Raw genomic sequence first — 12,222 nt, 5'->3', positions numbered from 1 at the left:
ATATATAATTTATTCACGTATCGTATTATATTACAAGAAAAATGCCAAACACCATGAAAAGCTTTTCTTGTTTTACAGGCGTCATTTCAACATAATAAGGAAACATTCTATTTGTATCAGTATTTTACTTCGTTGTTATTATGATTCTTCGTCGCACTTCTTCTTTCGACCTTCGGTTCGCTTTGTATATTTTTTTACCGTTTTCTGTTGTGGTATCGTCAACGAACCAGCAGCCGTATGATAACCACCTCTGTGCTTCCTGTATTTATTATTTACAATTGTCGCAATGATGAAAATAAATTCATTTTGTTGCAGAGCGCTTCCACCTGTGTTTCACATATTACATTCCTGATATCCGTTTGTGTCTTCCTATATCTTTTTACCCCGCAAATATTAAAATCTCAGTACTACAACCAAAGTTAACGAAAAACAAACCCTCAGTCTCGGTATTATATCTAACCAAGTACCATTCTGATTCACAGAGAACTTTACGTAAAAACTCTTCGCTAGCCTTCAACGAGCACGTCAGTCTCAAAAGTTAGTCTTTGTATCAGCAAATGATTCTGTTACGAAGGTCGGCTTCATTAAGTAATTTAATAACGCCCTGATACTATCCGGCGTCCGATAAAGCATGTGCCTCAAGTACCGCGGATATCAATTAAAAGAAATAGCCGAAATAGACTCAATCTATATCATTTACCTTTGTCGCCTTAATATTTTTGGCTCAGACCTGGTTTTCTCTGGTATCCATAACCCACATTGGTGTAGATATTAAATACTCTGCGTAGACGTCTAATACGTTACCATTTTTGTAACAATACAGTCAGTAATAATAGAACTGTTACTCTTCTCAAGTTGACGATAACAGTAATAGTAGTAACCAACACTGGCCCAATATCAATTATGTGAACAGTCAATATGTACAATGTGACAGTAGCCAACCTCAGCTTATTTTATAATAGTAAATAGCTTATTTTTCATCCTGATGGGATATACCTCTTGTCCTACAGCAAAAGAGCATGAAATTTACCCCGTTACGCACTAATTTTGCGATTAGTGCCCTTTTAAAGAAAACGGTGCCTATCAGTAGATGAAACATTCGATATATCATAGCGTGTGACTACATTTGTTGTCTAAATTCTTCACAATATCAACCATAAAAAAATGGGTCCGATGTTCGTTTAGAGCATCACTTTGCTTCGCTTTTTCTTTTTGCGACGTTTTTTTTCGCCGACCTAGATTATCAAAATGCACTTCCCAACACTGTTGCTTTGCTGCTCTATCCGACCGATATGTTATTCGTCAGCTCGTATGTTACCCTGGTGTCAGCTTAAAGAGAAAACCCTTAGCAAAACAATGTGATAGTGAATACGCCGCAACAACGGGGTTGTTTCAGGCGCCGATCAGCTGTAGAGGTTACTCCAGACACCGTCAAATTCGATCGATGGAACCCCATTACGTTTCAAGATTTCTGCGTAGAACGTCAACTCTTGAATCACCATACTATAATGGAAATAGCAGAAAAGAGATGTGCCACAAGTTATTGAAAAAGAAATAGCTGGTAACTAGAAACTTCGTGGAAATACGATTTCGTTTACTGCCATAGCGAAAGAAATCTGAAATGAAATGTTTTCTCTTATTATTTTTCCAGCTATCTTTTTTTAATATAAGAGTACCCAACTAAGCATAGAACACTGAGTTATCATAGAACATAGAGTTATCATTAAAATAGATTGTTTTACATGACATTAGTTTGCGCTCACTTACCCATGCTGTGGCCCACCGTCAGGCTTAACGCCGAGCCTGAGGAGGTGCTTTCGTAGCGCGGGAAGGAAGCTCTGATGACATTTTTTGAGCAACTCAACTCCACGATCTTCGGGAAGTGTTGAGCTCAGCGAATTATTTACTGCAATCACAATCGATGTAATCCCTCGGAAAGCCTAATGCACACCGCAAATACGACCGCCAACAGGCTATCAATGAAAGGGTCTCATACATGGAAATTATGCCCATAGATGCTTCTTACTAGAACCAATTATTTTTTTAAACAACTATTATACTAAGCATAAATTAGAAAACACCTGTAAGTTGCGCATAACATCAAGGACACTTTTTGCGTGGCAATCATATACTTACGTTCGAGGGTACGGGCGCTTTAAGCACCCATTCTGCAAGCTTGGCATCGACTGCTTCAGCAGCTAAAGATAACACGCGAGTTTCAATTTGTGCCGAATGCTCGCGCAAATCCGAAGCCATTTGCGCAAAGTGACGCACCATAAATAACTGCTTCTTCGCCAGAGATCTTTCAAAATGTCCACGCAAATATGGGATGAGACGTTCCACCAACTCTAGCGAACGTGACGCTATCACTGCAGTCGGGCAAGTCGAAGGCAATAAGGCTTGTTACACAGAATTTTCTCTCTGATACGGAAATATTTCACTTAAATAATATCAATTCAAATTACCCAGTCAAAACAAGTCTGTTTGCCATTTTTAGTATGTCTGAAAAGACTTCGCGTATGCGAGTTAATTTATTGTACCGCTAGTAGGATATAAGGGTATAACTTACATAGTTTAGATATGGTTGGTCCGGAAAAACTACGAGTTGTTGCTGGACCCAACACGAGCCTGTAGGTAGCAGTGTTAAAATGCTGAAAAATCGTAAATAAAAAGGAAATTGAGTGTACTGCTTAATCGCAAAGTGAGATTCAGTATCAGTGTAAGAAACCTCTTAGAAGAGAACGACAACAATTAGGCAATGAGTTAGATTTACAAGCAAATATTTTTACTGAAGTGTTACCTCGCGACTAAGGCAACCAGATGTAACCTCTGTCCTATAGCCCGGCTAACCTTACCCGAAGTAGATCGAGGAGTCGCGTCAATAAGTCCGCTGCAAGCATTGGAATGTCGAGGGAACTCTGGCAGTACTCAAGCAGTAATTTAAGCAGATGAAGTGCGCAGCCGGACACCACGAAGTGTTCGCCGTTCACAGATAACGTGTCCGCAATTGCCGTCGAGTCTGTCCTGCTGTCGCACTTCACCATCCGGAGAATACCCGATGAACACATGATTGCACTACCAAAAAAGAGATAGGCGGATAAAAAAGCTATAAGAAACGCAGGAAATCAACATTTGATACAAATGGCAGGTAAATGAGCTTTTATATCGTCATTTAATTAAATGCATAGTTGGGACAAACCGCTTCTATTTAGGTGTTCCGAAACCCAAATGGTTAATTGGTACCTAACGAACAAATTACATTATTTCTGTTTGAAGAGCTTATTTTTTCCTTATCTAACTGAAAATAAAGAATTTTTTTGACCGGACTGATCAATATATATATATATATATATATATATATATATATATATATATATAGATGACGCAATGATATATATATATAGATTATATGCACGATGCTTGCTGCTGTTCTATTTTACTAATAAAATCCACGCACCTGGTAAGCATATTTTGAAGATTCTGCGGGACTTTGACTGCTTTAAAGGGCTCATTTTCAAGTACAAGAATCAAGGTATCCTTGTGCTGGTCATGATACGCTGTCACAAACCGGTTAGCTCGAGATTGTAGTGCTAATCGAAGTCCTGTTCCCCTGCGTCCTTTACACACCTACGATATTAGCAGTGACAGCATTAACAGTCAAGCTTCTTATTTTGTTCCGCGTGGCTTGAATCAGTGACCCTCTACTCTTCTTATCTAAGTTATTGCACCACTAAAATAATAATTTAATGTGTAGAAAATTTTTTATTATGGGTTACCTTTTCGCATTTTGTGCTGAATGATTCAATGCCCTGACAAAGGGCGACAAAATCAGAGGATCCGACTTTGTCCAGTGAACCGTCCTCACTTTTGGCGCTGACAAGTTTTGCGCAAGCATCATGGGCCGCGTTACTCGCTTCAAGAAGCATATCCGAAAGTTGCACTTCGATACGGCCGCGCTCGCTTTCGCTCAACAATTCCTCAGAACAGCTAGCCGTGCGGACAATCATCAAAAAAAAATGTTACATCTTTCTTTGAAAATAATTGTATAAAAGAAGGTCTAAATAGTATTGAAAACATTTTGCTTTTTTTCTATCTTTCAACAAGGCGTGTGTGAAGTCCGAAGGCTGTGGAAAATCAGTAACATATTTCTTTGTAATGTTCAGTAATTATCTGTGGTCACCATTTGTTCGTAATGATATTTTTCTTACCGGGAGCTGGCGATAGAACTTCTGCTAGCACTAAGTTGCTTCATTCTTGCTAGCGATGGAGACATCTTAGGGTTGTCCTCAATACGACCCTCTTCATTCAACGATGAAAACGACCCACCAGCGGGGTACCCATTTAAGCCTATAATTTTTGGCATTACTTACAAATGTTTATGAATTTTTCTTGAGTATTTTATTCTATGAATGGACCGATTCTTATGTATTATATAAGTAGTTCCGTATTCCCAAATATACAATTAGACGAACGAAAAATTATTCTAAAGAAGATTCCTAAAACGGCTACTGGTAAATACCGGAATGAGGTCAACAGTCGATTTGCATACCGTAATGGTAATATGGTACTGTGAAGACGCGTTGTTTCTCTGAAGTCGGACAAGTTAAATAGCTTACCAAAATTGCTGGTAACAAGAATGTTTTGGAATTTTCTTCTCAGTGCTTAAGCGTCTGGGCTTAGGAAGTGTAATGTTGAATAGAGGGTAATTATACCTTGTTACTAACATAACACATAAATAATGCCTAAATGTATTTAATAATAAATGGACACGATACTCCTCATATGATCATTTAACGTTGACGTACTCGACTTTGACTGCAAATATTGCCCGCCGTCTTCGATGACCGCCGTAGAGGCGCCATTCCCCTCTTCATGATGTGGAGGGCTTTTATTGTGCTGCTTTTTTTCGTCATCATTTCCAGGAGTTTGCGTTGGTTGTCCTGCTCCGAGAATTTCCAGGCAAAGATCATAGACCGCTCGAATGCGGAGCAGGAGCTTCTCAACGTTGTTAAATGCCCTATAAAGGAGTGTCATCCATTCGGAGATTTCTAGGTGCTCCAGCTGTTGCTCGGGCCTGCTTTGTTCATTCATTGTAAAAATATTATGAATCAATTTAATGACTCGGCTGAGCAAATCAAGTAGACACGAATACGCAATATAGAAGCTAGTAAGGTCACTACAGAAAACTGTTAATTTTTGTTTAACCGAAACGAGGGATGCATTGGAAGAAGAGCATGTGGCAATAGTAGGTGAAGCAGATAAAATGATAGTTTAAGATTAGAAAGGGTAATAGTAACTTCTTTCGATGAGGCTGTTAACGTCGTTATTGTTCACAGTCAAATAACTGCATTTAAACTGGCTGTTTATTAAAATAGCTTTACTTACCGAATAATATCTTCGTGTGTCATTTCAGCTGCAAACTCCACCTGCGTTTGTTTGACCATCGCTTGCAAAGCCGTCGTAGCCTCTTCTTGGTACCAGCGAACCATTTCTGGGCCCTTGCCTAATCTTAGAAGGCCGCAGATGACTGCCCGAAGTTGGTCAAGGTCTTTAATTTGAGGCCCTGAATTGAGTTCTCGATTGAGGTCTGCTGCCGTGTACTTCTTAAAGTCCGTTTCAAGGATTCGCAAAATCAGATTTTCGATCTCTTTCAACTGATGACCAAGGTGCCGGAAGCAAACTACGTCTTTCAATTCCTGGTTGAGGATTTCATTTGTTGTGTCAATTAAATCAAGAGCTCCAACAAACTCACAATTGGCTAATAGAACCTGATAAAGAAAGGCAGAACAAGTACAAAATATAACAGGGTAACAGATAACCATATTTTCAATAAAATTTGTGTTCATACCTTAGATGTACCTAGATCTTCCGTGCTGGTATGATGTGCTAAACAAAAAAGCTAGTCCACTAGAATTAGCAACGGACGTTGTTATAGATATAATTACATCGTAAACTATCACTGTTCTCAAAAAGCCTTAACGTCAGATGTAGCGGGTTAATATTGAACTGAATATCAAATCTACAAAATGGATCATACGGGTTACTGGCAAATACGGACATAAGTGAGTTCGCGATAGATCTATATACCTGGATCGTCGGTTGTGCATGGTGGACGTTAAGCATAAGTTCCAGTTTATCAACCACCGATAGGATGTTTTGTCGCCGTTGATGCAGCTGAAGAACTCGAAGGGGCTCTTTTACCAATTGTTCCTCGATTTCAGCTATTCGCTGTCTAAACACCCGCACAACGATCGCAGCAAAACGACCAATTAAAAATTGTGTACAACATAATATAGCGATACCATCCAACATCCGCTAATGTTAATAACGGGTATACTGTCAACCACAGCTGTAATGTATAATGTACATCCAACTGACTTCTTAGCTTATTTAAGTGACGCAAAAAACGAAATATTTGGCATCTTCCGAGTATATTTTAGGTAACCTGATTATACAGGAATAAGCAATTTTTTTTTCACTTCGAACGCGCTTTTATTTAGCTAAGAAAGCAAACGCACATTATGAAACCATCTAGATGCTTGGACTTAATATTATTTTACGTCACAATGGTCCTGACCGAAAGTTAGAATCAAACTATGTAGCCAAACCACTCGAATTTATGACGATTATTTGGCAACATGCCACATTGAATTAAAATCTGGATACAGGTTTTATACGGTTCAATATTCCATAATATTATGGAAATATTCGTCCAAAAATGGATGTAACGAACCTCATGGCTGTGATAGAAGAAAGAGTGGCAGCCATTCTGTCAGCGAGTTCGTCTTGCGAAGTCAGCGCGTCAAAGAAGGCGTCCGAGTGCTGTGAAATGTGCTTAATCAGGCGTACCTCGACAAGGTCCGTCAACTGACCCAATCGCTCCTGCACTGCTTGACGTCCAGTCTCTCCTAGAGCACTGCTTGACGATACATTACTATTTGAACCACTATTATAGTTTGTCACTGCACCCTAGAATCGAGTTTACCAACATTGATTACGGCACTGGTTAGCAAAGTAGTGACTCATTCCAGCTTCTGCTATTTCCTCTTCGCACCTTGTGGTCAATAAAAACACACCTACGTTGAAGGATTTACGTTTCAGGTAAATGTTTTATAAAAGACTATTTTTAAAATGAAATCGGATTTTATAGCATTGCTCTTCTACAAACCTCTCTACTCAGGTGTTCATTAGTGTTTACGCTGATCTTTTTGGGATGCCTTTCTCGGATCGGTGAAAACTTCTCCTTAACTTCTTTGACCTCTTCGGCACAGCCCAGAACAGCTGTGAACGTTTCTGGGTCCGATAAATCAAAATTCGGTTTAAAAAATATCTGCAATATGCAAGTAGGAGAAAATACTTTAATAAATATTTGCCATAAGCTAAATCCCCTGAACCGTTTTTTTCAAAAGAGAATAATTTCATCTGTAACAGTGAAGAATGTAATGAATCGATAGACTTGCTTTACTGCTACTCACGTTATAAATATCACAACGTGGAAACATCTTAGATAAAATTATAATACGAGTGTTATTGCTAGCCAGTAATAATAATAATCATCGTAATTTCATGGTAGTGCACTAAAAATAGAAAGCTAGATTCTGGAGGATAAGCTACGCTCTATTAGTATCTGTCACTTATGAAAAGCTTATCTATATAAGCTCACTAATGTTCTACAAAAAGCTTCGAGACCTTCTAGGTCGCCCGTTACGTAATCATTTATATATTCTAAATACTGACGCTGGGTACTTGCTCGATGGTAAGCTCGAGCGGTTGTTTCTTGGGGCTCTTCTGTTTGCGTTTCTCCGCCGGGATCGTACTCGACTCTTCCTTTGGTTTCTGAATTTGACCGTTCCGCGCACGACGCTGCCACCGTGTTTTTGTTCGCTCGAGGTAGTCTTCGAACGAGGCCCGCTTAACAACTGGTAAAAATTTGCACGGCTCCACCTGAAAATAAATTTTGGTCTACTTTCATACCTTTTGTCAAATAAAATCGAGTAAAATGTTAAAACATATATGCGAAAAAAACACCTGCGCGTGTATTCCGGTCTTTGATCGCTTGTTTGAATAAATTTAAAATATTTATTATTTTGCTAACAGTCCTCGGAATTCCGAAGACATATCACGTACAATGATAGCATTCTGCGCTAACATATGAAAAATGCAACTGCCGATCAGTGTTTAGAATGCTTTCCCGTAATTGTTTATTAGGTCTTCAGTAGTGCCCTAGCGTCGATCTATTGACATGACATGGACTAACAAACAATGTATACATCATTCACTATTACCGTAAATGGAAACCAATTTGCTAACCTGCTGAGGTTCAATAAAAGCGTCTCCCCATGTCTTCGTAAAAAAATCATTTCCTCGTTTTCTACCGGGATCATTGAGGAGAGCAGGTAAGTTTTGCGTGCAATCGTAGACACTCCACGTTGCTCCACCGGCTGCCGCTGCGACATCCGGCTCGTCTGGCGTAGTACACGCCAGATGCACGTTGAGTACATGTGCCTCAAAATGTGCCGTATCCTTTAGCACGGCACATAGTTGGCTACCGGACGAATAATGACACTCAAAGCCGGAAGCGGGCCCAGCGCCGCGGTGACAGTGGGCTAGCCGAACGTGCGCCACGAAGTCGACGGGGCCGGGCAGCACCCGGTGCGTACAAAGGGCACACTTCAGCTTTGGCATTCCGATATTCCGACTTCTGGGGCCGCCCGTGGCGGTGCTTCGGGGGCAGACACTGCTGTAACTTCTGCACCACCAACAACAACAACAACAACGATAGCGATACTCAAGTCACCCATCCCCCTAAAGGCAAAAATCGAACAGAACGCAGAGAATAAATATATTGTTAATTTATTTCACAGAGATAGACAGACGCTAATAGGAATAATTTGTCTGCACTGCATAATTAGTCTTCGATTATTTTTACGTTCTTTGCTAAACTGTTTTTGTTGTTGTTCTATTATTTTCCAAGTGCGACTAATGACTCCAGTAATTGACGATATTTATGGTTATAGTCTGTTTTTCAGCGTATGCTTCTATTTTCTTATGCGTGTCATACAATATGCCTTGTTTTCTCATTCTTAAGGCTCAATGTGCTCAATTCTTCGCTGTTCCCATTTAATACAGTCTTTAGATAACACTGTCATAACCGTTGCTTTTGTACGTTTTTTGCTACTAAAATTTAAGCGGGTCGACAAGTTTCAATAAAACGGTGCATTACCGAAGTTGAATGTTCATAGTCATCGTCACCAGTCTCAAGCAGGAATAATATACAAATTCTTATCGCCCATGAACATTTCAAAACGGCCAAAACCACGAAACCAATAACAATTAAGTGTTTCCCAAATACGTTTAGTGGCTAAACAACAAATGTCTAGTAAACTACAGGCAATAGGAATGTTTAGCGGCATTATTTTAATAACACTTCTCACTTTAAAGGATATAAAATCAATTTGTTGCCTGTTTTCAGTTTAATTTTAAGCGCGTCGATACTGTTCGTGAGTTTGAGACCTAACACTTCCTCGTGCAGGACCTAGCTACCTGATTAGCCCACAATCACAAACTACTTGCTCCGTCTATTTACATATACATGTGACTTTTTTTTCCCTTTAATACTAAAGCCGTTGGCAATACCCCGTAAAGGTAAAATTAGCACAAGAACTAAATCGTTCAGATGTCTATATAGTTGATAAAAATAGAAAAACGGGAATTTGAATAAGGGTGTGTGAAAGCACGTGGGCACCTTCTTTTAAGCTGTCGACTCATAAAAGTAGTATTTCGGACAACTGAAAGCACTTTCAATTTTTAAACGTTACCGTTAGTCATGATGAGATACATGGATGCCCCGAACTGGATATAATTAACGGCATCTGAGGTTTTTACCTGTTCTTTGTTTGATCTTGTAGATAAAAAGAAAACAGAAATACGCCATGTAAGCGTTCGGTGGACCCGTAATAGCATACGACACAAATTGTGCATTGTCAAAATCTTAACACCGGCACCACTTTTCGTGATTTGACCAACAGCCAGTGTTCTTTTTGACTGAATTATTTTTTTTTTTTTATCATAAATGCTAAATGATATTTTCGCGTTGAAAGCGTTTATACAAAACAATCAACGATCTTCAGAGTTGTTTTGCTTGTTGCCTTATTAGCACTTATGTAACTCGTCTCCACTTCGGGATACTTACGAAGAAGTTGTTATATAAGCTATAAGGAAAACAAAAGATTTAATAAGTGAATAAAGCAAGCACACGGTTCTCTTGGTGGACGATTTTAACGACATGGTCGTACCATACCAAATCTACCGTGGCAGTTTACGTCGCCTAAGCTGCATCACCTGCAGGAACCATCTTGCTAGTGCTTTAGCAGTTAATCAGATTGGCACTTTCAGAAAATGTCTACTACTAGATTGGTCACTACGGGAAGTGCTGCTTTTATTACTTAGTTCAATCCTTACTTGCCTATCCAAAACCAGCACCTTGATTAAGCTTTCTACAATATTCGCAACAATAAAATTACAACATTGCAGACAAAAAAGAATATGTTGTCTATATCTTATAACTTGATCGACTACAGGTCACACTCTTTATACAGACATATATATATATATATATATATATATATATATATATATATATATTGTACAAGCATATAATGGAATCGCTGCGAAATAAATGAAGGAGTTAATTTATTGCTGACATATTAAAGCTGTTCGTTAAATTAAATTCAAGGAAACTAGAAACGCATCCTGTTAGCACTGGGCGTCTTTAAGTATAAACACTTCGTTTGATGGATTTGTTTTTCATGGCTTATCGTCCCTACAAGGCATCGTCCAACGATTCGTGCTCTCAGTTATCTCCAAGACCCTAGGAATAGTCAATGTGGAACTCACTCCCATGCTTTTCGCCAACATCTACTTGTTGGATAATCTAATCAGTACCAACAGCTGTAGCAACTTCGTTTACAGATTCCTACAAAAAGAGGAGTAACTGAAGCAACATTGCCGTTGTCCTCTGTCGCCGTGACGTTGGCTGTGGCACTACGCCGCTCCGATTGCGGTCGACCGCTGTAGTGTCGGCTGTCGTCGAAGGCCGTCATCCGTCTATTCGATAATGTGTCGATTTCCTTAGAACTATAACGGCCTTCTGTCTGCTCCCGTCCGCTGATCAAATAACAACTGTTGTTCAACGATAAGCGTTACTCATTGCGTCGATTTGAGCCCATTCTTTTTCAGCATGCTGATTGTGCGAATATGTAACGAATAAGTACACCTATACACATCTAAAGCCATGAACAAGTGAAGATGATAAATACGAATACTGCCATCCTCCTAGCTAAAGATAAGTAGACTTAAACGAACACATAATGAACGACAAAATTGGCTTATCACAACGAAAAACCAGTACTATGCACTTTTTTGCAATATCGTGTGATGCGTCTCCGTGTCGGTGTGTCAGGATCGGTGTTGCTAGTGTACCATATGATGGGTAAGAACAGACACGTTTCCTAGGTTAGAGCGTTGCCTGCGTGGAATTTTGGTGAGCAGAGCTGTCGCGAGACAACTCTGTTATAGATGAACCGGTAGAGCAACATCGGGAGATTGATTTCACGCGCTAGGTTTAATAATTATTGTGGCGAAAGACATCGTCGCCTAAGAACCATCATTCTGGAGCAGTGGGGCTGTGGGATTCGCATAGAACAAATGATATTCCTACTGATAGATAGCAAAAGCACTAAGACCTGAGACAGGTCCAACATTGGAGTGCCAGCACTTTAGCGATCCGTCACCGCCGGCGCACAGCAAAGACATTCGTCGACATCATCATGATAGCTCGTTAAGGGTGCATAATTTTTTCAGTGGACTGCGCACTCGACGAAATTGCGTACTTACGTTAGAAATGATTATTTGATACGGCCATGTCACACAACAAAATCCGAACGGAATACACACACACGGAACTGTTAACAACAGCTGATCACGGAGGGACAGGTCGTCTGCGCTGCAACGACAGCGCCATATTCAAAATTGAAGGCAATCAAAAATCGTAGAATAGAACACATTAAATTTATGAAGCTCAAGTTTATTGAGAGTAAGTGTGCTGTTTTAAAGAATCTGTCGGTATCAGCATGAAGGTGCAACGTGACCTTAATGTGCACCCCAGGGCAAAACGGTCAGATATTTGGTAAGTGTAATCACTGGACAGTCCCGACTTACTAG

The 12,222-nt window shown here is 39.7% G+C and overlaps 1 protein-coding gene across 3 annotated transcripts; it reads right to left on the bottom strand.

The window, feature by feature from the left end:
* Positions 1 to 76: 76 nt before the first annotated feature.
* Positions 77 to 12,024, bottom strand: scat (VPS54 subunit of GARP complex scat). 3 transcript variants are annotated; one of them, XM_022842296.2, is made up of 16 exons: positions 11,896 to 12,024; positions 8,311 to 8,805; positions 7,738 to 7,944; positions 7,169 to 7,330; positions 6,734 to 6,969; positions 6,088 to 6,232; positions 5,386 to 5,768; positions 4,806 to 5,077; positions 4,209 to 4,365; positions 3,777 to 3,987; positions 3,458 to 3,627; positions 2,856 to 3,075; positions 2,570 to 2,651; positions 2,137 to 2,369; positions 1,768 to 1,940; positions 77 to 1,503 (listed from the first exon to the last, which is right to left on the bottom strand). In XM_022842296.2, exons 2-16 carry the CDS (start codon positions 8,683 to 8,685, stop codon positions 1,404 to 1,406), a joined length of 3,126 nt encoding a protein of 1,041 aa, XP_022698031.1. In that variant the 5' UTR covers positions 8,686 to 8,805; positions 11,896 to 12,024; the 3' UTR covers positions 77 to 1,403. The 3 variants fall into 3 exon arrangements, with proteins under 3 accessions (XP_022698031.1, XP_022698033.1, XP_022698032.1); XM_022842298.2 differs by having other exon boundaries at positions 4,209 to 4,347; XM_022842297.2 differs by having other exon boundaries at positions 4,806 to 5,074.
* Positions 12,025 to 12,222: the final 198 nt, after the last annotated feature.

Source organism: Varroa jacobsoni, unplaced genomic scaffold (assembly GCF_002532875.2).
Source record: "Varroa jacobsoni isolate VJ856 unplaced genomic scaffold, vjacob_1.0 scaffold_980, whole genome shotgun sequence".
Taxonomy (NCBI): domain Eukaryota; kingdom Metazoa; phylum Arthropoda; class Arachnida; order Mesostigmata; family Varroidae; genus Varroa; species Varroa jacobsoni.
Note: the sequence above shows the minus strand (reverse complement) of the source record. Positions and strands in the feature narration are given on the sequence as shown.